This window comes from Protopterus annectens, chromosome 1.part0 (assembly GCF_019279795.1).
Source record: "Protopterus annectens isolate FY-2018-M chromosome 1.part0, PAN1.0, whole genome shotgun sequence".
Classification (NCBI taxonomy): domain Eukaryota; kingdom Metazoa; phylum Chordata; order Ceratodontiformes; family Protopteridae; genus Protopterus; species Protopterus annectens.
The window spans coordinates 1,176,001,001-1,176,026,438 of NC_056725.1; the positions used below are offsets into that span (position 1 = coordinate 1,176,001,001).

The window sequence follows — 25,438 nt, forward strand, 5'->3', positions numbered from 1 at the left end:
TATTTTACTATTACAAAAAAAAACACTTCAAAATAGTGCAATCCAACCTTCAGGCTTTTTAAAATGTTTACAATGCAAATTCACTGCATAGGTTATTTTGGTTAAACTATTATATGTATAGGCGTTTAATTCAGTGTGTGGTTTAGTAATTTATCTGAAGTTCATAGTACATTTAGTTCAACATTTAATCTACTATCTTAACTTGCTACACACATAAAATAACTCACATCAATATTGATTTCCAAAACATATCAATTTTCTCAACTCCTGATGCTTTTGAATTTCAGTGCTGGAAGAGAAGCAAAGCAAGCCAAATGAATGTAGAATCTGCATAACTTCTCCCTTCATCTAGATCTCTAAAAAGGTTTCTTTCACGTTCAGCACAAGCAAAGATTTGTACTCAATACGTAGTCAGGGGAAGGTATTTAAGACCAAATTAAAAGTTTATGACCAGTGTTTGTGGGACCCCTAACGAAAGTCAACACCTGTAGTGTCGAGTGACAAAAAAAAAAAAAAAAGCAAATCTTGAAGATTGCTGTTTTCCTTAAAACTATTTTTTGCAGAGGGGCAAGCCCTCCTGCACCTCCTGATGTGAAGGCACCCCCCCACACCAATGAAATTATATATAATAACTCCGAGATCACCATACCTTAGAGAAAAGGATTTGCTCAATTTCGTACACCACAAAATATTCTAAGAAGGGACCATCTCAGACTTGGCATATGTAAGTCCATTTTTTGGGCATTTAGTTTCCTTGTTTTGGGACTCACTGTCATGAGTCCCGACATTTCAAATGACTACCATGTTGGTAGCCAGATGTACTTTTTTACTACACTACTAAAGCAGTCATCCGCGGTGGTGCAGCAGTAGCATTGTTGCCTCACAGCAAGAGGTTCTCCCATTTGATTCTCGGCCTGAGTGCAGGGAATGCCTTCTGTGTGGAGTCTGCATGTCCTCCCTGCAGTTGGGTGAGCGTTCGAAAGACATGCATGAATTGGCGTGCCTTCACTGAAGGTTGATCGTCGAGTTGGCACCTTGGCGTTCGTGAAAATCTACTGCCAATCATTAGCAGACCGGAGTTCCTTTGTGACAACCCCTAACCGGGAAAAGCCGAGAGGCAACAACAACTAAAGCAGTCATAGTAAAAGCCATGGTTGGGAACATTGAGTTGTTCATGGAAGGGAAAGGTTTATGGATGTTAAAAAGCTGACACTGTTTAAGACACTTATCAATGATGTAGCCATGGTTGGGGTTATCAAATGAATCAATGTAGCCATGGTTGTGGGGTATAAAATGAATCAGTGTAGCTATGGTTAGTGGTATCAAATGAATCAGTATAGCCATGGTTAGGGGTATCGAATTAATATAGTCATGGTTAGGGGAATCAAATGAATCAATGTAGCCATGGGTGGGAGCATCAAATGACTCATGGAAGTCATGAGGTTTAAAGTCACTGTTTTTCTAGGTAACTTAGGCAGTTGCAATGTACCCACTGAGCAGTATCAGTTTACTCACGGATGTGATGAATTTAAACACATGTTAAAAGTCTACTATTGTCTATCTACAACATAATGTTCTGCTTTATTAGGCTGCTCACTTAGTTGCAACATAGCCATCTTTAAGTGTGACAGGCTATTCAAAGAGATGGCAATGTTCAAATATGTTAAAAGGATATCGCTGTTGACTCCAGCATAATTTATGAATCTGTGCAAAGACACTTACACAGCAACAGCACTCATAGAGAAGACAAGCATTGTGGAGTAAAGGCCTTATTCAGAAACAAGAAACAAACAAAAGGAAGGCCCATCTTAGAAAGGGGAGTCGGAAATCAAACAGCGTTTCAAGAAGAACCGAGCCATGGATGAATAAGTAACTTAAGATCAGTCACACATCTCTTTTCAAGTAAAATAATAAAGAAATGACAACCTTCTAAGGTAAAAGGCCCCAGAATGGCTGTGCAGTGGACTGAAAATCTGGAAATCCAAGAAACTGGTTAAGAAGCTTCTTCAAGACAAATGTCAGGAAGAAACAGCAGCAGAAGGATGAAAACAATGCCTGTATTTTGTAGGCCATGCCAACACTCACTAATGACAGCAGAATCACATAATGAGCTGTAATGATAAATAAGACTGGTATAACTTCAACAAACTCGGAGAAGATTACAAAAACAAGAGTTCAGGTAGGATCTGACTACAATCAACAGACAATGATTGGATATTTAGTAACTAAGACATGCAGACTCATATTATGGCAAGAACCAACTACTATTTGGGAAATATACTGCCTTTTATTCTAGAATAGGAAACCATTGCAGTAAGGACTTACGTTCTGAAAAATGTCAAGGGCAGTAAATAAGCCAAAATGTCAAATGTATCATCAGAGGGACAATTATGGAAAAGGCAAACTCATTTTGCAATTATAACGTTATAGACTTAAAATACCACAAAGAAAAGGAAGTGAGTGTGCTCTTGTTAGAGGTATTAGTAAAAAAACTAGAAAGCACTTTTTGACTAATGTGTTATTTAATCATAATCAGCAATTCAAAACCAACATTCAACAAAGTTATAGTTCTTCAAAACTCCTACATTTACTGGATTTAAACAGTAACCTAAAACATAAGTGGACTCATTTCTACCCTCCCTAACTACATATAATTTACGCTTATGGTACAATGACCTCAAAGGTGTTACATAGGATCAGCACTGTGGGCACATTCTCCGCATGTGGGAGTTTCAGAGATATTTTCCCTCCTTGCTCAACTGAAACATGTTTTCCGTTATGGTTTTTGAAATCAAAACTGCTGAATGACTTCTGCTCTGTCCAAACTTTTCAACGTGCTGAGTTCAGTAACAAGTCAGTCAGTGATTACCACCTAAAATCACTGTCAAGCTGCTATTAAGAAGTACTCAGTATGTTCTTTTGTAATGGTTATAAAGATTAAAAGTTCGATAAACCCATAGAAAAGGTGGGCTGAGAAGAATGAAAGGTGAGCTGCAACACATTGAAAGAAAACAGGGAGTTGTTTATAGGAGGTTCACTGTGTGCCTCAATTATGCAAAGCACATTTGTTTTCATAAAAGGATATTTAAGATCATTTTGCTTATAATGGGACTCGCCAGAAAGTTTCCACAGCTTAGAACACACAGACAATGTCAAATCTAAAAAAAAAAATAATAACTGAAGCATGATGTTATAATTAAATACAGAAAGGAAGGAATGTACAAAAAATACTGAAAACAAAGTTGGCAAACAATGACTGACAACAGTTCTGTGAAATCTGACACTTCAACACTACATCAAAAATCTTGGCTTTTGTAGAATTCAATAAAATAACTCCTCAGCATCACAGCTCCTTGTACCCCGCAAGTGGAATTGTGCCCCCTTTTCCCTGCCTCCTATTAAATACATGAAATCCAGTATTATTCCTCTGCCTCTTACTAAATACATTAAATCCAGTATTATAATGCGTCAGGATAAATTCTGCTTCCTGAAAGATGCACACATATGCTTCTATAACAAATCTCATCAATCTTCAACTAATCCAGGTTTTCCCCAAAGAGCTTTGGAAAGTTGCCATGCGGTGATTCTTGAAAAACTGTTGTACTGCCAAAGTGGAGACATACAAGGAGTGCCTGGAATACAATCTTTCCCATTGTCTCCGTCTGTCTAATAATACATATCTTCCTATCCTATCCAAAAGTACCATTTCCATTTTCCATCCAGTACAGTTCCCACACATTTATATCTCAATTTTAAAATGGTGGTACCATTTTGGTCTGTATTGCCTGCATAGGTTGCTTCTTAACATCAATTGCACTTTACTAATAATATTCTTTGAGTGTATCTGCTTCATCGCCACCAATCCATCCTAAGCACTCTAACCCTATTTTGGACTTACTGTCCTCTGAACATAAGAGTGCAAAGCCCAGGCAGCTGCATATCAGACCCCATTGTTAATGAATCACTTGAAGAAAATAATAAAATCACATTCACAAATCCTGTCCAAGATCCAAAATGTCAGCTGCAAGGAGCAGAAAGTTTAGAAAAAAAAAACATCTAATACAGTAGAGCATAAAATAGATAGGAAAGTCTTTAAGTATATGCATTTTATGTTGTACTTCTTAATGCAGGAAAAAAATAATGATCTGTTACTGGTGCATTATAATACGGTCTATATTAAATCAGCGAACACTTAAAAAAGTGAATGCTGATTTATCAGCCCCATGTAAGTGAAAGCTTACAATCTCGAACACTCGCAACAGTGATTTTTTTCCCAGGGAAAAAATCTCTGTTCTACAAAAAAAAAATAAAAATAAAAACTTCAAAACATTAATTAAAGTGGGGGGCTTTGCCCCCTACTTAAATATACCAACTCCGAGATAGCACTACAGTAACGAAAATGGCAAAGTAACGGAGGCGGCCAAGCGATTTCTTTCTCAGGGAAAGAAATCGTTTATATGCCATTTCACTATTTTGCTATTTGTGCTTTCAAGTTCAATCAAGATGCATTTGAAAGATTGCAGCTTTAATTATGTAATAGGAACCCTTATAATATAACTATCTTTAAGGAACAGTTTTTTTTTTAGACATAAGTGAATTTTTTCATAGGCACGTAGAAGCGTGTGAAACTGCAATGCTGGATGACTGCCTTTCTGCAGAGAATTAATGTGCCATTACAATGAGTAACTTGAAACATTTTTACAAAGATATCAGCTACATACACAATAAGCATTTTCTTTTCTGAACTGTACTATGCAAAATGTACTCGTCTTTCCACAGGCTCAACATATACACCTGTTATAACGGTATTTAGGAATTACAGTTACTGTAGAAGTCATGCAACAGAATATTTATCCCTTCTCAAAGTGGAGTGGGAGTGGGTCACTTATAAATGCAACTAAAATTTTAGACAATAAGCTACAGTTAACCCTAATAACCTTGGTGTGAGAATGCTCATTATGTTTCCGTAAGAAAAAACAAGGCACCAGCAATTCAAGCTACTGTGAGGTTTTAATGAAATTCATCAAGTAGTCCTAGGTTTGACTCCCACAATCTGTTAGTCTACTGTGTGACTATGAGCAAGGCACTTAACCAGACATTAATCACAGGTTATCCCTAGCAATGAAGCATATATTCCTACTGGCTCTACCGAGTTAATGAATAACTAAATAAATAATGCATAATTTCTTAACACCTGTAAAATATTTTTTTTTTTAAATAAAGCTTACTTTGCAGGAACCTTAGCTCTTTTCAGTAATGCAGTCAGTTATAATTGTAGCAGTTACTATGGGAATGAGGACTGTAATGAATTGTGCATGTGTCCTTCTCGCTTTACAAATACCACTGCCCAAATAGTTTTGTGGGAGGAAACATAATTTAAACATTGTATTTCAATGAGGAATCAAAAGAATATTGTAACATAATCTTCTAACAAATGTTGCTTTAGTTCTAATCAAAACATTTAGGTGCAAAGATTGAATGCAGACTCGGCAAATGCCACAGGCACTTCAGGAACGTTCACTCTTCTCCAAATCTTACTGGTAACAGAAGCCAGAAAATACAAGAAAAGTAAAATTAAGTGTAGTTAGGGTCACTGATTCCATCATCTCCCTACAGTAATAACTCAGCTAAGTTTATAAACCAAGCATATAATGATGCATGCCAAACAGAAGTTACATTTGTCATTTACCAATGACAGCTCCATGTAATAGAACTTGCTAAACTACATAAATCTGCTTTTCTGAAAATTCATAGGTTCATATGTGTGTACTAGGCTAACTACCACTAAGGCCTTTATAAGCCTAGTTGTGCAACCAAACTGTGACCCACAAATTTTATGTTTTAGACATTTTTATAGGGGGTGATTTTTGCCCTTGACATGAATTACTGACTCCCTCTGTACATTAAGAACATAAGTGCCAAACCAGGGATGAAGATACAGCTTCCCATCCACTGAACCAAGATTTGCTTAAATATGGTAAGGAAGGGTCTTTGCTTCACATGGATGGGGAGCTGATTCCAGAGAATGGGAATTCTCTGAGATACATATTTGTCTCTCCAGCATTTCCTATTTATGTCATAAGCAAAATTAAAATCTTTGGATCTAGTAGTTCTGATGCTGTTTGTTTTGCAGATTTCCAAAAGATTCAGTTCATCAGAGCTGGGTCCGAGGATACTTTGTACACCAAGCAAGGGTTGCCTCTTGGTAGTCTCTATGAGACCAAGTATAGTGACAGGGCTTTTAGATGATCCACATAGGACATTGTTTTTACTTCCTTTCCTGTATTCCTTTTGTAAGAAACCTATGTGGACATTCCAGCTGCTGCATGTATCTGGTCAGGTACATGCTGAAGGGGGAATTATACTCTACGATGAGTCTTATGAGGACCAAGTACAGTGATATGATGACTTCCTTGGATCTAGATGCCAAGCCCTTAATTATAAGTTGAGCAACATAGAAGGATTTTCTTACTACCTTGGACACATGTTGGTCAAAGGCTAGGTTACTGTCTAGATGAGTTCCCAGATCCCTAACTAGTGAATCAACTCTTATGGGTGTTTTATAGATAGCACAGTTTCCTGGGGTGGTTATCTTTCCAAAAGGTGCTATAATGCATTTCTTGGCACTGAGTTTTAAGCCATGACTTTAGCATCAGTCATTTGCCTGTGCTAGACCTTCCTGTAGGATGATTTCATCTTGGTGGGATTCTATGACTGCTCCCAGCTTGCAATCATCTGCAAACTTGGTCAGATAGAGGCCTTGGACATTGCCTTTGACCACCAAGAAGTACATGCCAAAGACAAGTGGACCAGCAAGGAGCCCTGAGGGGCTCCACTGGTGACTGGCCTCTGTGTGGAGGTAGCCTCACCAATCCTAACCTCCTGGTTACTATCCATGAGTCAGTTGGCTATCCAGTGCACTACAAATGGTTTATGGCAGGTTCCATAAGTTTGCTAACAATGCAAGCTGGGGTACTTTATCAAATGCATTAGCCAGATCAAGGTAGACAGCATACACTGCTTTATCCTCATCAATTACTTTGGTGGCCTTTTCAAAGAAATTCACCAGGTTCAGTAGGAATGACTTTCCTTTGACAAAGCCAAACTGGGATGGATCCAGTGTTTGGAGGACTCCTAAATCTTTAACAATCATTTCCATGATAATTCTTTCTATGGCTTTGCAAATAAGACTAGTCAGACTAATGGGTCTGTAGTTTCCAGGATCTGTTGATGGTCCCCCCTTATGAAGGGGGTTGACCACTGCAGTCCTCCATTCTTGTCACACAAAGCCAGTTCTGAGGCTATAATTAAAGAGTTACTCTGGTGGCCACATAAGTTGTATTTTAGACTATTCAGGAGGCATCCAGGGATATTATCGGGGCACATTGAGGCTGTGTTCTTGGCTTTGACTTTAGCAAGTGCAGCCAAGACATGCTCTCTTGATATAGTTGGAGGGTTTATGTTTGTGGATATGTCTTGGGGCATGACTGGAGGTGAGTGAGACAAAAAGTTGGAAAGGAATTCGTCACTCAACAGGTTTGCTATATTGCCAGGCTCAGTGAATGTGGCACCATTAACCATAAATTCAGCACACTGCTGTGTGCTGCCCTTGAGGATTCTGACATAGCTAAGAGGTCTGAGGAAGTTTGCTATTATATGTAAATGAAAAGCGCTTAACAGTTAATAAAATAAGGCTGTTTTTTAACCATTTTAGCCGCTACATTTTTTGTTTTATTGGTTTGTCTTAGTTTTGGTATATTTTAAAAGCTAAAGAAGGCCTTATGGTCATGTTTTGCCTGGAAAGCTATCTTAACCTCGAAGATGGCTTCATTTATCCTTATCAGCCCTCTCAGTTGCCTGTTTAGTATGATGAGTGAGTTCTTATCTTTGTGGGAGTTACACTTCCTGATTTTTGTCATGATTTTTTTCTTTTGTTGTGTATTCTGTTTAATTTGGGATGCCACCAGGATAGTTTGTTTTTGGAGTTAGCTATGGGCTTGCTTCAAGTAGTTACAGCAGCCGCTATGCAGCTATTCACATAGTTGTACAGAATTTCTGTGAACAATTCTGCACAGGCTGCTATGTTCTCTGTGTTTAAAGGGCAGTGAAGTTTGACAAACTATTGCTTAATAAAAGAAAGTTTGCCTTGGAATAGTTCCTGACTATTACTGGGTTTACCAGGGTTACCAAGTTGATTTTGATTTTGAAGGAGACAGGACCTTACCAGACAGGGTGTGACATGGGGTGGTGGTGCAGAATTCTCCCATATTTGTGAGTATCGTGCCCAGTATGTTGGAGCCTTTGGTGGGCATATACACTAACTGATCAAGGGTGTTTGTATTTATGAAGTCCAGGAATCTCTGTGTCAGCAAATTTAAGGCAGTGTGAGTTATAGAAGAGTAATTAGTTTAAGTCTCCCATGGGTAGGGTGTTTGGTTGGATTGTAAGTGTCTCCAGGAGGTCCAAGTATGTGCTGTGACTTTCTTGGGATGTGGAGGGTAACTTATAGCTAGTACGCATGTGGCAAAGGATTTTATCTGCATGTGGAGAAACTCTAGCACTCCATTCTGTTTAACCAATCTAGTGGTATGCTTATTATTGATATATATTGTGACTTCTCATGGTCTGATTACCATGTCCTCTCATGTTGACAAATATTGGATCCCCTTAAAATGACACCAGAAACTCAGCCAATTGTTGAAATCAATCATCTTTTGTTCATATTGTGGCATCATCCTTAGTGAAAGTAAAATGCTGCTCAATGCTAGGCTCAAACCTGCCTGAGTCACACAGTTTGAAATCTCCATAATGACTCTCTTCATATAGTCCAGGGAGGTACACCTGCATAGGTATGATGGAATAATACTGGTACCTGAGAAGAAATGACGAGTGCATGCATAATTTGGCAGATCCTGGCTCCAGATAAACAACCAGCAGTTATCTTCTCCTGGTTCGGCCTTGGTAGAGGGCCCTCAGTATGTCTTACAATGGAGTCCCTAGGACTAGAGTCAAGGTAAGTGTATTAGCTTGCCTTAAGGGCTTTGTTTTTAGGTCTCCATTTAGTGCAACTGTATGTCTGATGTGGACTTAGGTGGTGTTTTTGATGAGTGCTTTTATGTTTGCTGAGTAATACCTTTGCCAACAGGAAATCTAGGTAATCTTTGTTGTTTAGGATTTTTTTTTTTCCTTGGCCTATGTGTGTGTTGTAGGTGCTGTGTGCATGCCAACCAGTCAATTGTTATTAGCAACAGCTCTGTGCTAAGCAAAAGTTCATCCAAATGATCCATTATGCCTTGCTGAAAATATTTTTATTTTATGGCAGTGTTTGTGCAAAATTCCTATGATTTCTACATCTGATTTTATACTCTACCACCATTCACCAGCTGCTACCCCCAGTATCCCTATTCCAACTCTGCAGCAAGGCAGAGAAGAGATAGGTCATTACAGTACAGTCCTATTATGGCGGTAAGGAAGGCTTTTACCCTGTGAACTACCCTTAATCTTCAACCCTCAATGCACAGAATGCAATGGCATCAGTCAATTTCGAGGACACATGCTACCACCATCTGCTGCAGGAAGTCTGCCTGTGTTCCTACCTCACTTTTGTCTGCATGGGTACAGCCCCTAGACTCAAGTGGGGAGGGGGAAGTTGAAAAGAGTAGGATACACCCCCTCTCCCTTGAAATGGGAGCAGCAGCAATTATCCGACTTAGCCCCACTGCAGGCTGACACCTTGATTGCATAAGGCCCCTCTCAGACCCGAGTTTCCTGTGCCACAGTTAACACTTCATCACATTGCACTAGAGTTGGCCAGGGTTTCTGATGAATTTATGTCCATGATTTATAAGAAGGTGTCTGCCAAAAATAAAGACAAAAAGACTATACCTTCCTCTTTTTTGCAGAAGGGACATTACTCTTACCCTAAACATAAGTAAAATAATGATCATGTTACCTTTCAGAATAGAAATGTGCTGCCGGCTCTCTCCATCTGGAGGGAAACTTTTAATTTCTATGTCTTCACCATCTTTCAGTTCCACTTTATCATAGCCATACCAGCCAAGAAGCTCATTCATGGTGTTTTCAGCAAAATTCTGAAAGAGAAGGAGTGCACATGTATTTATGAAGTCAACAACTAAGAGAAGATGAGGACATAAAATCAAAATGTACTTCATGTGCAAGGTGGTCATCCAGTTCTGTCCTACTTTTAGTAGACTGACAACTTTCAAATCACACATCTAAATTTCAGGTTGGCACATAAGAATACATCGGTCTTTACATAGGTACAGTCTCAAAGCACACTGAAATGCAAATTATTTGTATCAGAAAACTAAGAAAATGCAGGGTAGGCCTGCTTACATATTATACTGTTTCCAGTCAAAATGTAGACAAGATTATACATAATAACAAGGAAAGATTCAAATAGCAAATAAAGTGATGTAATCTGTACACACAGTATGTTATTTTGTAGTTTTCATTCTTTGAATTCACCAGCAAAGCAAAGCTACTTTTGATGTACTATAACAGGTGGTAACACTTACTAAGGATATGCTGTGTCTATATCCACAGACTGTAACAATACCTAGCACATACTTCAAAACGAATTAAATCCATACTAAAGAAAAAAGAATTCAGTCTGTAGTGAACTGTACCATCCTAAAATGCTAGGCTAAGCAAGAATTACCAACAGGCATGTTTGACTTACACATTTTATATAACTTCCAAAGTGACTTGAAATAGAGCTAGTGTGAAATCAGTTCATGAAATCTCTCTATGTGGGAAAAAGCTAAGACTAAAGAAAACACTAGAAACCAAAGGGTAAGATGGGCAAGCAGACAAACCCTTCTGTAAAAACTGCAAGAAAAGAAAAGCCAAACTGGAGTTTTCACTCTGTGAAGATAACTCAAACCTCCTGTAATGGAGGCCCATGAGATATATCCAAATGACCCCTTAAGGACATCAACTATTTCAGTTACATGACTTCTGAATTTTCATGATCTTTTTTCCAATTTAAGTCTTTATGGATACATTCAGCCCAATAAAGCCAAACCCCACTAGCTGTGGACATGCATGTTTTAACCTTTTTATTGAGTTCATCAGCACAGCATAAGCGGAGTATTTGGCTTTAGTTTAGAAACACAGGATTTTTAAACCCAACTGATGCCTAAAAACATTAAATGTACCTGCAGAATGTCCCAACATATATCCAAACTAAAAGATAAAAGGGTCACAAAGAGAAACCATTCAGTAAAAACTACAATAAAAACACAGCTAGAGTTTTCACTAACAACTGGCTAAGCTTCTGGTGTCATTCTAAGGGGATCCAGTATCTGTCTGCCTGGGATGACATGATCAACAGACCACGATGCTTTGCCAGAGATGGCCTGCACCTGTCACCCTTGGGATTCTGGACTCTGACTAAGGCTCTTGCCACCCCTATAGTGCCTTTTTTAGGCAAGGTTTAAATGACAAATTCACCACTGTAACAGGTACAAGCAAGCAAAATATGAGGGTAATGCTACTTAGTGCTAGAAGTCTAAACCTCAAAATGCATTCACTCGAGGCACTCCTTAAAATGGAGAACAATCTGTGCAGTGACAGAGACCTGGTTCAAGGCTCCAGAGAGGACCTCTGCATTACCAGCCTATAATTCATACCACACCTTTCAGCCACCTAACCTGGACCAAAACACTAAAGGCGGAGGTGTGTCCATATTCATTAAGGATATCCACACCTCCGGGCAAGTTGCTCAGCATAATGCATCCGAGATTATCCAAGTGCAATTAACTCTGGGCAAGACCACAATCCAAATTGCAATTGCTACAGATCCCCCACCATGCCCCAGGATCCCCACTCCTCATTTCTTGATACACTGGAAAATATTAGGGGTACAACCCAACACCCTCATAATGGGCGATTTCAACTACCCCACCATTAACTGGGAAAACTACTTATGTACCAACTCTTTTGCTCAACGTTTTCTGGAATTCATAAATTCCTATGCCTAGGATCAACTTATCCACACCCCCACCAGGGACAGCAATATGCTAGACCTGGTCATTACCAACATGGGTGACCGGTGTTCCACACCAGAGGTCAATTCCTCATTGGTCAGATCCGACCACAAGCTAATTACCCTAGACATCCACATCCCACCCCCAACCCTATTAGGGAAGCCACCATAAAAAATTTCTCCAAAGCCAACTTCACACTTCTTAAGACAGAAGTGGCAAACTTCGCGACACCCATGCAAATGGGCAATAGAGGTACGACTGCTGAATCCTACACAAATGCACTTTATAAGCACTTACACAAGTGCATGGATCATGCCATCCCTAACAGAACCAAGACGCTATCCTCCAAAAAAAGGAATCCAATCTGGTGGTCACCTGCCATAAACAAACTCTACAACAGAAGAAAGAAACTGTTGCAAAAAGAGTAAAATCCCATGATTGGAGGAACTCCCTGGTCAGCCTCAGTAAGAAGCTGAGATCCATCATAAAATCCTCCAAAGCTAGTTACGAAAACAAAATCGCTACTGATTTTAAAGACAACCACACAGCATTCTATAGCTATGTCAAGAATTTCAATGGCAACACTCAGATCTGCTCTGAGTTACAGCACAATGGCACTAAATATACAGAACCAACCGATATTGCCAACATCCTGGCAGACAGGTTCAGTGCTAACTTTACCCCTCTCTCACCCCCTAAAGGGCCCATCGCTATACTGGAAGAATGCAAAGTTCCTGTAATCATGGCTGCACAGGTAAAAACCACATTCTCCAAAGCCATGAACACAGCATCTATGGGACCTGACAACATCCCAGGCTGCATTCTACATAAACTACAGAATAAACTGGCACCCCACCTAAGCACCATGTTCAATCATAGCCTCACCTCAGGTTTTGTGCCCAATGAATGGTGCACAGTGATGGTTATCCCACTCCACAAAGGGGGAGCCACCACGGACCAAGGGAACTACCGCCCCATTAGCCTAACAACCCTGGTCTGCAAGGCCATGGAATGTATCATCATGGAACTTATAAACAAAGACACTGGTAATCTCCAAACTCTGGACCCCACCCAGTTCGGATTTGTAAAAGGCAGATCATGTCTCATAAACCTGAGAGACTTCTTTGAAGCAGTCACCAAAGCCATAGACGAGGGTAAGGTGGTTCACACAGCCTATCTAGATCTCGCCAAGGCTTATGACACCATCCCCCACTCTGGAATTATAGATAAACTCACTAAACTAGGTATAAATCCCTATGTCACAAGATGGGTTGCGAACTGGCTTACTGACAGAACCCACACTGTGAAAGTAGCAGACTCCAAATCTGACTTCAGACCAGTGACAAGTGGAGTACCACAGGGTTCAGTCCTGGGTCCTCTCCTGTTTGGTATCTACTTTTCTGAAGTACAGACTAACACAGAAGGTCTTTGGCTAATGAAGTTTGCAGATGACTACAAACTAGGAGCCATAGTCAAAACTCCTAATGATGTGGACATCCTACAAAAGGGCCTCACTGAGACATATGCCTGGTGTCAAAGCCATGGCCTCAGGCTCAATGCCAAAAAGTGCATTGTCATCCCCTTTGGTAAAAACTCTGTACCCATGAGCTACCACATAAGTGGTAGTCTACTTAACACCGAAAGTGTGATAAGAGACCTTGGGACAGTAGTCTCTCCTTTGATAATCACATTGCCACAGTAGTCAGGAAATCCTTCTACATGGCACACTTCATCACAAAAGGTTTCTCATCCAGGAAAAAAAGAGGTCATTGTTCCCCTCTACTCGTCCCTCATTAGACCCATTATAGAGTACAATGCCCCTTTTGGTACGTACCTCACAAGACATCTACAACAACTGGAAAGGCCGCAGAAATACCTCACAGAGAGGATTACTGGCCTCAAACAGATGCCCTACGCAGATTGTCTCAAAAAACTCCAGCTTTACTCCATCGCATATCGCCTACTCAGAGGTGATCTCTGCCTAACATACAAAGCTATGTCAAACCCAGAGCTGTTGGACATGCTCCACTTAAAGAAATCCCAATCCCTTCAAGCTACACGCTCTAGGGACCTTGTCACCACAATAAACAGAACATGCTGGAGGGATAGATTCCTGTCCGAGAAACTTCCCATACTCTGGAACAAACTACCTATCTATATCAAACAAAGCTCCTCATTAGTACTCAAAGAAAAATCTTGATTGGATGGGAAATAGGAAATTCACCCCAGGGATCACCTCTTTAGCTCTGCTCGACAGGGACACAGGAAAATAATTTTCTTTGGTGGCAAAATCCAGGGTACATTTTTGGCTAGGCTTATATAGGCCCTAGGACCAATATCCTCGTACCTATCTATGAACCTATATGATGACAGCTTAAACCTACTGTCCATAAGGTGCCATTTGCATATATCACATAGGCTCCTTTACAGCAGGTTTACGATATCATCGCACAGTGAAAACTCTAGCTTGGCTGTTTTTTTATTTATTTATTTACTTATTTTATTTTTTTGCTAAAATGGTGCTTTCCAATCTGAAGTGACTTGGCAAAATGGATCAGTAATCATTCTACCAATTTTTAAAGGCAGGAGAATAAAAAAGGATCTTAAAAAGTTTGGTAAAGTGAATCAGAAAACATTCTGCTCATTTTGAAGGCAGAAGACTATAACAAAATATAAGCCCATAGTTATTTAATACACCCTTTACATGGACCTTTCCCCAAGTGCTTCACACCACTGCTAAGAAGGAGATGCTATACTGGTATTATGCAGAGCTTAAAATTTAAGGTCAGTGAGGAAGAAGTCTCCATAGGCTTGTCTTTAATCCCTTGTGTTCAAAGCCCATGTGAAGCAAGCATTCAAATCACAGAAGAATTAAAACTAATGGACAGAAGTTAGAACATGATAAAAACACAAAGCAAACTGTTGAACTGACAGATACTGAGAATGTTTTACACCAGCTATGGCCAGATTACTATGGAAAGTAAATATCACTGAGCATTGGTATCACTAAGGATTTTAGTGGTAGTAGTTCTGGTGGTAACAGTAATAGTAGTAGTAGCAGTAGTTCTAGTAGTAGTAGTAATAGTTTAAGAGATGTTGTAGTAATAATAGTACTGGTAGTACTAGTAGTAATAGTTGTAGTAGTGGTAGTTCTGGTAATAGTAGTAGTAATTGGAGTAGTAGTCGTAACAATAATAACTGTAGTAGTAGTTGTAAGAGATGTAGTAGTATTAGTAGAAGTACTAGTAGTAGTAGTAATAGTTATAGTAGTAGTAATAATTGTAGTAGTAGTAATAATAATTGTAGCAGTAGTTGTAAGAGATGTAGTATTAGTAGAAGTACTAGTAGTAGTAATAGTTATAGCAGTAGTAGTAATAATTGTAGGAGTAGTAGTAATAGTTGTAGTATATGTAGGAGTGGTATATGTAAGAGTGGTGGTAATAGTTGTATTATTAGCAGAAGAAGTAATAGTTGTAGTAGTAGTTGTACTGATAGTAGTCATAGTAATAGTAGTAGTAGTACTGGTAGTAGTTGTAGGAATAGTAGTAATTGTATTATTAGTAGTAAAAATTGTAGTAGTACTGGTGGTGGCAGTGGCATAGCTATACAAAGCACCAGAGAGACTTAATACTTTTAATGTACAGATTCTATAGCCCTGTTCGTGCTAGACTTAATATTGTTCAAACCATAGGGTAAAAGGTCACACTGACAAACCATTGAGTCGCATCCCCAAGAAAGACCCAGCTAAGCTCGAGTCTCCACTGTGCAATGCCTTAAACCTCCTGTAGTGGAGGCCTATGGTGTGTGTGTGTATATATATATATATATATATATATATATATATATATATATATAAATATATATATATATGAATAAATATATATATACATATATATATATATATATATATATATATATATATATATATATATATATATATATATACACACAAATGACTCCTCAAGGACATATCAATGTTTTAGCTACACAGTTTTTAAATGCCCATGACTCTTCACTTTTTAGTTTTTAAGTCTTTACTGGCATGCCACAGCATTAGCAACAAGCTTTCTCTGTGTGGTAAAATGTATTTAATTACTTTTGTTTTTTAGTTGACCTCACTGAATTAACAGCGTTGTTGCTATGTGTTTATTAATCTGGTACAACCTAGACTTCTGAACTGGTAATTTCAGACAGATTATTTCTATCAGGGAGAGTACTAATATATACTTCTTTCAGAAAGAGTATTAATATTCTGCACACTAATCAGATCTGCATGTAGAACAAAAGGATAGTCACCAAGTATTTAAAAATGCAGTATATCACCTATCATGAAAATGAACAGGTAAGGTTATTCATACAACTGTTGTATTGAAATGACAGAAACTCCCTTTAGCAGTGCATCATTTTCACTCAAAATTAAGCAAAGACCAAAACCCTGCATAGTTTAATTCATCAGTTTAGCTATGTACAGCAAAATAACATATTTATAGAAAATATCTCAGTTTGTCCATCACTTCATGGTATCTGCTAGGCTTTGAGCATATTCTGCTATACTCCTACAAATTACTCAGTCATCCCTAGGGCAGTCTGCCTCTCTGACCTCTACGCGTTACTCACACACCTTGGGACAGTGTGTATGACCTGTGTACATTACCCATGTATCCCTGGGACAGTTTGTCTGATCTGACTTATATGCATTATGCACTCACCTTGACTCGTATATATTACTCCATGGGACACACTATCTGACTCATATACATTACCAACTCATCCCTTAGACAGTCTGTCTGATTTGTATACATTACTCAGTCATCCCTAGGACAGCGTGTCTAGCTCATATATAAACTCTCTTATCCCTGGGACAGTCTGTTCAATTAGTATTCATTACTCAGCCATCCCTGGAACAGACTTAGACTCTATCCTTGGGATGGGTTGTACTCATGTTTACATTACTCAGTCATCCTTGGGACAAACTGTTTGACTCATATACATTACTCACTTATGCCTGGGACAGTTTGTCTTACTCTTGTACATTGCAAAGTCATCCCAGGACTAGTCTGCTTGACTCATATACTTTACTCAATCATCCCTGGGACAGTTTGTCTGACTCATATGAAAACTTGCTCATCCTTAGGACAGACTGACTCATACACATTACTCACTCATCCCTTGAACAGTCTGCCTGACACATATATACATTCCTCAGTCACCCCTGGGAGGTCTGCCTGCCTTGAACATTACTCACTCATCACTGGGACAATCTGACTTGTATACATTAAAAACTCTTCCCAGGGGCAGTCTGCCTGCTTTGTATACATTACTTAGTCATCCCGGGGACAGCCTGTCTGCTTTGTATACATTATTCAATCACCTCAGGGACATTCTGTCTGACTTTTATACATAACGCAGTCACCCATGAGATTGATAATCTGACCTATATACATTACTTACGCATCCTTTGGACAGACTGTTTGATTCATATACATTATTCACTCATCTCTAGGACAGACTGCCTGACTTGCATACATTACTCAGTCATTCCAGGAATAATTTACATGACTCATACAGATATTACTCAGTCATACCTGTGACAATTTATCTAACTTGTACACATTACATTACTCACATATCACTGGAACAGTGTATTTGCTTATTTTGGTAGTTTAAAATACCATCAATGTTCATTTCATACCCAAAACTATTAAGACCAGTATTGCTATAAAGAAATAAACTTTATTAATCATGAGCTTAATAAATGTGTCTGTATTTGTTTTTCATATTAATAAATGTGTAGTTTTACAACAGTAATAGTCTTTAGGCAAACCTGTTTCTGCATCAGATTCAATCCATCCACCCTTCAAGTTACAGCAGGTAATACAGCGAACTCTTACTAAACAGTGGCCATGAAGATGTTTCTTGCTATGAAGTACTCGTGCAACTTTCAGCAGTTCATTACCATCTGTTATTTTCTTTGTATATTACTTCTGCTCCTTGAAACTGCAAAGCCAATTTGTGAAGAAATGTCTCTCCATAACAATAATTATTTACTTTTCTTTTGTGCACTTAATCACAGCAAAATGGTAAAGTTACAGGGAATTTGTAGGTTTACAGTACAGTCAAAATGAAGGAATAGTTTTCAAAAATATATACTCCAGGAGGATGGACCTTCTGGGAAATGTCTCGTTACAGAAGTTATACAGAGAGAAAAAACTCATAAGTTAACATCAGCTTGAAAATAATGGCAAAAATAACAAATACAGTTCTGAGGCAATACAGGTTAAAAACAAAATGGACACAGTAAATGCCTGGTAGTAGCAGATTATATAACAGTATATATCCTACTACTACCACTAGTATATGCTGATATTATTACCCTGACCAGTACAGTGGCTAGAAGGATGGTACTATGTCAAAGTCGCTTGGGGCAATCAAGGTAAGTGAGCCCAAAACAAGAATACTCCAGACTGTCCCAGGGACTATTGAATTAGTCAGTTGATTAGTTAGCCTGTTACTTAGTGAAAGTATTAAAATGCTTACACTGCTAAGTACTGCATAAGCAGTAAAGCATAATAATGTTGCATACAAAGAGGTTAAAATATCAGCTAAAGCAATTTAAAATAACATAGTTAAAATGCAATTAAAATGTAAAGTAAATAGCTAAAGGTCAACTACTCCCAGTGGGGTGTTTAATACCACTTCTAAGCAGATATTAAATCAGAACCCTCCTAAATGAAGCCTCAGAGTCAAATGACCACATCAGGGAATGGAGATGATGCTAAAGAACTGGGGCAAGGTCAGCAAAAAACAGCCTACCCTAATTTTTAAAGAAACCCCCTGAAGCAGCCTGCAGCCCCTTGCCCAATTACCTTCTTAAGCACCTGAGACTAGAATTGTATTTATTTTATTTATGCTATTTTATTTTACATTTGTTAACTGGGAAAGTCCGGCTGGACACATGTCCATTTTCAGCGGAGGCCTGGGGAGAAAAGCTCCAGTTACATATATGAGGTGCATTATCATATATGAACAAGGTAATAAAAATGGTGGATTACATATACAAAGGATTTAACAGTCATAGGTAAGTATGGACACTTTACAAGGCTCTTAGTTTTCAGATAGTAAACTTCTCTTACACTATAATACATTATGTATACATTCAACACATGCAGTATATGACAGCCTTATACAATAGGATATAATAGTAGTTAGCTGGATTGTATATATTTTTATAATGTTTTAACTTATAGAAGTAGACAGTTAAATGTGAGGAACTAGATCCTGAGTTAAGATATTTCATATTAATAAAAGCAGACAGTTACATTTGAGAAGCTAGAGTTATCACTGTCAATGTGTGTATATATTTCTACTAATTCAGCCTTTACCCAGGGGCAAGACAGGAGCATAACCAGTTGGTGAGGTGGGTTTTTAGTAGTTTTTTTAATTGTGTTGTTGAGTTATTTGATGTTATTTGGGCAGGTAGGGAGATCCAGAGCTTTGAAATGTAGCCGCTGAAAAGAGATTTACCTGCATGATTGTTATGTCTTGTAACTTCAAGGAGGTTAAGGGAGGTTGATCTCAAGGTTCTTGATGTGGTGTGGGGGTGTATTAGGTTTTGGAGGGCTGGAATCTTTTATGAGTGATGGTATAACTTACATGCTAGTGATAGTTGATTTGAGTTGAAGTAGTTGAGGGAACTTAAGAACCCAGTTCACTAGGAGGCAAGGAAGTATGTGTTACCTAACAGAGTAGTACTTTTCAACACTTGCTTAATATCTTTTGCTTGTATGATACGCTACCTAGCCAGGATACCCAGCAGCCATACTCCCCTCTCTATTCCCTAAATACCTGTACATATGTTTTCTCATTTCTTACTCTTGTGCTGTCTCCTGTAATTTATCTACAGTAGCACTCGTAAACGCTTTACCTTTTATCTCTGCTCCCTTGCGTCTGTTGCATTACAATATCTGACCACTAGATGGCAGCCTAAACTAGGATAGCCCCTTGTACATCTATCCTTCCCTATTTATTTTTCCTTTGAAATAAAAGCTCTGTCTCAGGATTGAGCATTTCCCTCCTGCCCTATCTTTCCACTTTACCTTCTTCTTTCCACTAGCTTTGCTCTCTGCAACCACTTACTTTCTCGACATTGTTTCCTCCTTTCTTTGCCTATCCTTCCCAACTAAGGCACCAAGTAGTTAGCTGTTTGCTGATTGTTTCTCTCTCTTCCCTGACTTTCTCAGTTGCCTGTCTGAACCCACTCCATTAAGCCCTCTTGGGCTCACTCTGCTCCCCTACCCTACCCCCAATTCCCACCCACCCCCAGTGGTCCTAGCCATATACTTCCTGTAACCCCACCCCTTCACATTTTTTGTCCTATCACACACAACTTCCACTTAATAGTCCTACCCCTTATATCTACAAGTCCCTAATTAGATAATTGCTATTCTTGGAATACTCCCTCACCTCTCCCCACCCCTTCCTATTTTGCTTACATTCTACAGCTTCTCTCTTACAGCCACCTTAATTTCACATAAATTGTATACAGCTTCTCTCTTACAACCAATTTTACTTTACTTAATTGTACACCTCCTCCCTCTACCTACTATTCCTCTTTAAGCACTCCCTCCTTTCCCCCATCTGTAGTTTTACTTACTATACTCCTTTCGTGAATATACCCAAACTCCTTAACCACATATCCTAATGGCCCTAACACACAAATCTATACTCACTAACCTATTACTCTTAACTTCAACTCTTACTTCTCTCACAATACCATACACATTAACCTTGTTTGAATACTCCTCACTTCCTGAACACCACCATCCCTACCAGCAAACTCTACCAATTTCTCCCATAAACAACCTCAACCACAGTAACATTACCTCCGCTTCCATCTATATATTACCTAAATACCATAGAGCTACCCATGTTACTTACTTCCATATAAAAAATGCCCAAACAATTTCTACAAAATCCTTAAGTTTATACAATATCCTCACCAACACCCCCTATTAGATGGTGATATTCATCCTAACCCAGGCCCCAGTACTGACATTCCCAATAACCTACACCTAACACCTCCTCCGATCACTACTTTAAATAGACCCTCTAACTCCCTCCTAATAGCTCACCTTAACATCCATAGCATTAACAATAAAATTACCCGCCTACATGCACTCTTAGATGTGCACTCATTCGATATTCTCTGTATTACAGAAACATGGCTAAAGCCCTCAACTTTGGACCAAGAGATTACCCCTCCTGGATATAATATCTTGAGACTTGACCGTAAAACCAAAAAAGGTGGAGGTGTAGCCATTCTATATAAATCTGAACTCCAAGTTTCTCCCTTCAATGTGCTCCTACCATCAGATACCAATTCAGAAACTCTTAGTGCCAAACTTCAAATAAACAACTCCAAATCTATCTATCTAATCTGCATATATCTCCCCCTGGAAACAATATCAACACTCTTGAAAACTTACTTAGTTACCTCTCTACCCACCTACCTCAGGAAACCATTGTATTAGGTGATTTTAATATAGACTGGGCTACCTGCAGTTCCCTTAATCCTCCCAATCATATAAATCTTTACGGATTCTCACAAATTATAACCATTCCTACTAGAATCCATAAGCCAAGCAGCAAGGAAACCACTCTAGACTGGATACTTATAAACAGCCACCGTGATACTTATAAACCAGGAACCCTTCCTGACGATATTAGTGACCACATGCTAACCTATATTATTAAACAAAGAATCCATAGCCCTACTACTAATAATTTTAAAACCTCCCGTTCCAAAAAATTTTTCAACCAAGAGAGCTTCCAAAATGAACTGAAAGCATGTGACTGGTCACCTATGTCTCATCTTCCACTTGATGATGCAGTGAACTACTTTAACACTAGATTCCTTCAGATCCTAGATTACCACGCCCCCTATCGTTCTTCCCGAATAAGGACAAAAATTGCCCCCTGGCTCACTAAAGAAACTAGGCAAAAGATCCTATTCAGAAATAAAATTTGGGCCAAATGGAGAGTCTCTAAATGTCCATCAGATCACCTTTACTATAAACAGGTAAGAAATGCAACCAAGAAAGATATTCTCAGAGACAAAAAAACACTATTACCTTCACCTCCAACAAACTCATCAGCAAAAACCACAAAAATTCTGGTCTGGCATAAACAAACTTCTTCAGCCAGCCCACTCTAAAACTCCTGCTCCAACAGGTTTCAACCAAAATAACTCCAACCAAATTCCTGATGCCTTTAATAACTACTTTACTGAAGCCATCCAAACCCTAGCCAATACTTTACCACCTATTACCACATCCCCATTAAATACCACAAAGACTCTATCTCCTACCTTTCAAATACAACCAATACCTATATCACTCATTTGCAAATTTCTTCAAAAACTAAAACCATGCACCCCTTCTGCTGACTGTCTTCCAGCTGAATATCTGCAAATAGCAGCAAAAGCTATTGCCTATTCCATCTCCATCCTTATAAATAGAACAATTTTAGAAAGCAAAATCCCCTCCATTTGGAAAGTATCCCACATCATCCCTCTACATAAGGGTGGGTCATCTACTGAACTCTCCAACTTTCGGCCTATCGCCTTACTGTCTCCAATTGCTAAGATAATGGAAAAGTGCATACACAGACAACTACTTACCCACTTCTCCAAAATAATCTACTTGCCAACTGCCAACATGGCTTTAGGCCTTTCCATAGCACAACAACTGCCCTTCTGTCCTTTTCTGACTCCATAAACAAAAATCGTAACAATAACACTTTTTCCTCTGCATTATTTATTGACCTTTCAAAAGCCTTTGATATGGTCAACCATAATATCCTTATAGACATTATAAAAGCCCAATCTCTTGACCCACAAGCATTAAATTGGTTTAAATCCTATCTGGAAAACAGACAACAAGCAGTATTGTAGGATAATAATCTTTCAAAATCCCTTCCTGTGAACACTGGAGTACCCCAAGGCTCTATTTTAGGACCTCTACTCTTCTCATTGTTTATCAATGACCTACATACCAATATTCCTCAGGCCACCTGCATACAATATGCAGATGACTCCACTTTAATTTATTCAGCTAAGTCCATAACCTCTCTGCAGTCTCTCACCCAAACAGTATTTAGCAGTGTTGAAAATTGGTTCATGCAACACTGCCTCCTCCTGAACCCCCAAAAAACAAAGTTATTACTCTTTGCTCCAACTCATAAATCACCTCAACTGCACTTCACATTAACCTCCAACAATGCAAGCAACATAGCCCCAGATACTTCAACCCGTCTTCTAGAAGTAACAATTGATAATAACCTTACTTTTGATTATCACATTAACTCTACTATAAAGTCAGTCAACAAAAAACTAGGCACTCTTTACAGAATCAAACCTTTTCTTTCCCCTTCAGCCAGAATAACTATTGCCCAGACCCACCTTATGTCTACCCTGTTCTATGCTTCGGCAATATATACCAATCTATCAAAAAACAATCTCACCAAACTTTCCACCAGTTACAATAACATAGCCAGATTTGCCACTGGCACCACCTTTAGAACTCACCACTGTCTTAACCTAAAACAACTGGGATGGCTAGAACTGCAGAACCAACTACTTTATCAACAAATTGTTATCACCCAAAAAATCCTTTACCACCCTAAAAATACCCCTATCCTCACTAACCTGATTTCACCCTACAAAAATCTTGCTATGCTACACTCATCCAATAAGCTTCTAGTTTCCACTATTAAATCAAATAACAAAGCAGGAGACTAACTTTTCACCAACACAATAGGGAAAATCTGGAACCAGCTTCCTACTGAACTTTCCTCCCTTGCTTCCACTATTCTATTTAAAAAGCATCTGAAAGAATATCTTACAACTCACTGGCTATGTCCTTGCTCCAACCCAGACTGATATCTCTTTCACCTCCTGCTTTCTCTATACTTTTCTACTCTTCTGTTTTATCTCATCTATCTGTAGTTCTAAAAAAAAACAAAAAAAAAAAAAACATGTTTTTGGTTCTCTGTATTTAATCTTAGCTTAAAGCTACTAACTTACTCTGTAAACATTTGTTCTGACCTATCTAGCTAATGTACTATGTAGCTAATGTACTGTAATCCACTTGACTATTACTATATATTGTATTGTTTACTCACTGCAGATGCTTGGAGCTTTTCTCCCTGGGCCTCTACTGAAAATGGACATGTATCCAGTTAGACTAGCCCGGTCAACAAATGCAAAATAAAAAATTAAATAAATAAATAATAAATAACTCCAACCAGTTCAGTTTTTTGAGAGATATGCAGTGGTGTGTTCTATATGCTGATTCAGTTGCAAATTTAGCTATTTTATTATAGCAGGTTTCTAGCTTGGATAGCTCTGTTTTATGGAGGTTGGTAAATGCTGGGGTTGCATAGAGGAGGGTGGATAGTAGATGTGTCCTGGCTATTGTGGTTTTGGATTGTTTGGAGAGAAATTGCTTGTTACGATAAAGGAGCCTGAGTTTTTTGTGAACCCTTTTTACAGTTTGAGCAATATGCAAGTCAAATCTTAGGTGACTGTCTATTTCTACGCCTAAAAGCTTGGTGTGGGTAGTTGGGATAATAACAATTTTGTTATTAGAGGTGACAGTGAAGCTGTCTGAATTAGGGAAGGCTCTATAAGGGGTGAAGAGGAGTAATTTGGTTTTAGCTGGGTTAAGTATGAGCTGGTGGTCACTAAGTCAGGTTTCAGCTTGTGAGAAGCATTCTTGTGTTTGGAAGTGGAGGTGTTTGAGTGTTGGGGTGGCACATATGGCAGTGGTGTCATCTGCATATTGAATTATTGTGGCTTTTGGCATGGAGGATGAGAATTGATTGGTGAACAGAGTGAAGAGTAGTGGATCAAGGATGGAGCCTTGTGGGACACCTAGGGATACTGGTAGTAGAGAGGATATTTGGTTCTGCCATTTTACAGCCTGTTTGCGACTTGATAGATAGCTCTTGAACCATGTGAAGGAGGAGAGACTGAGTTTTAGGGTAGTTAGAGTATGGAGAAGTGTGTTATGATCTACCATATCGAATGCTTTAGATAGGTCTAAGAATATGGCAGTGACTAGTTGGCCATTATTTCTGTGCTGATTAATGCTGTTAGTGAATGCTAGTAGTGCGGTGGTGGTGGTGCTATGAAAGGGTCTAAAGCCATGTTGGTTTTTGGATAGCAAATTGTTTTTCTGAAGGTAGTTCATGAGTTGTGCATATATGACCCGTTCTAATATTTTTGATAAGGGTGATAAAATAGCAATGGGACGGTAGTTGTTGAAATTAAAGGAGTTACCTCCTTTGTGTAATGGTATTATATAGGAGGTTTTCCATATGTGCGGTACTTTGCTTTTGGAGATTTACCTATTGATGAGGCTTCCAAC

The 25,438-nt window shown here is 38.7% G+C and overlaps 1 protein-coding gene across 4 annotated transcripts in view; it reads right to left on the bottom strand.

Annotated features, from left to right (window-relative positions):
* LOC122796729 (sine oculis binding protein homolog) overlaps positions 1 to 25,438 on the bottom strand; it is a 1,221,885-nt gene that overhangs the window by 1,104,082 nt on the left and 92,365 nt on the right. For all 4 annotated transcript variants that reach the window (XM_044065461.1, XM_044065452.1, XM_044065445.1 and 1 more), the window contains exon 2: positions 9,953 to 10,091. In XM_044065461.1, coding sequence (XP_043921396.1) covers positions 9,953 to 10,091 — 139 coding nt within the window. The remainder of the gene's footprint in view (positions 1 to 9,952; positions 10,092 to 25,438) is intronic.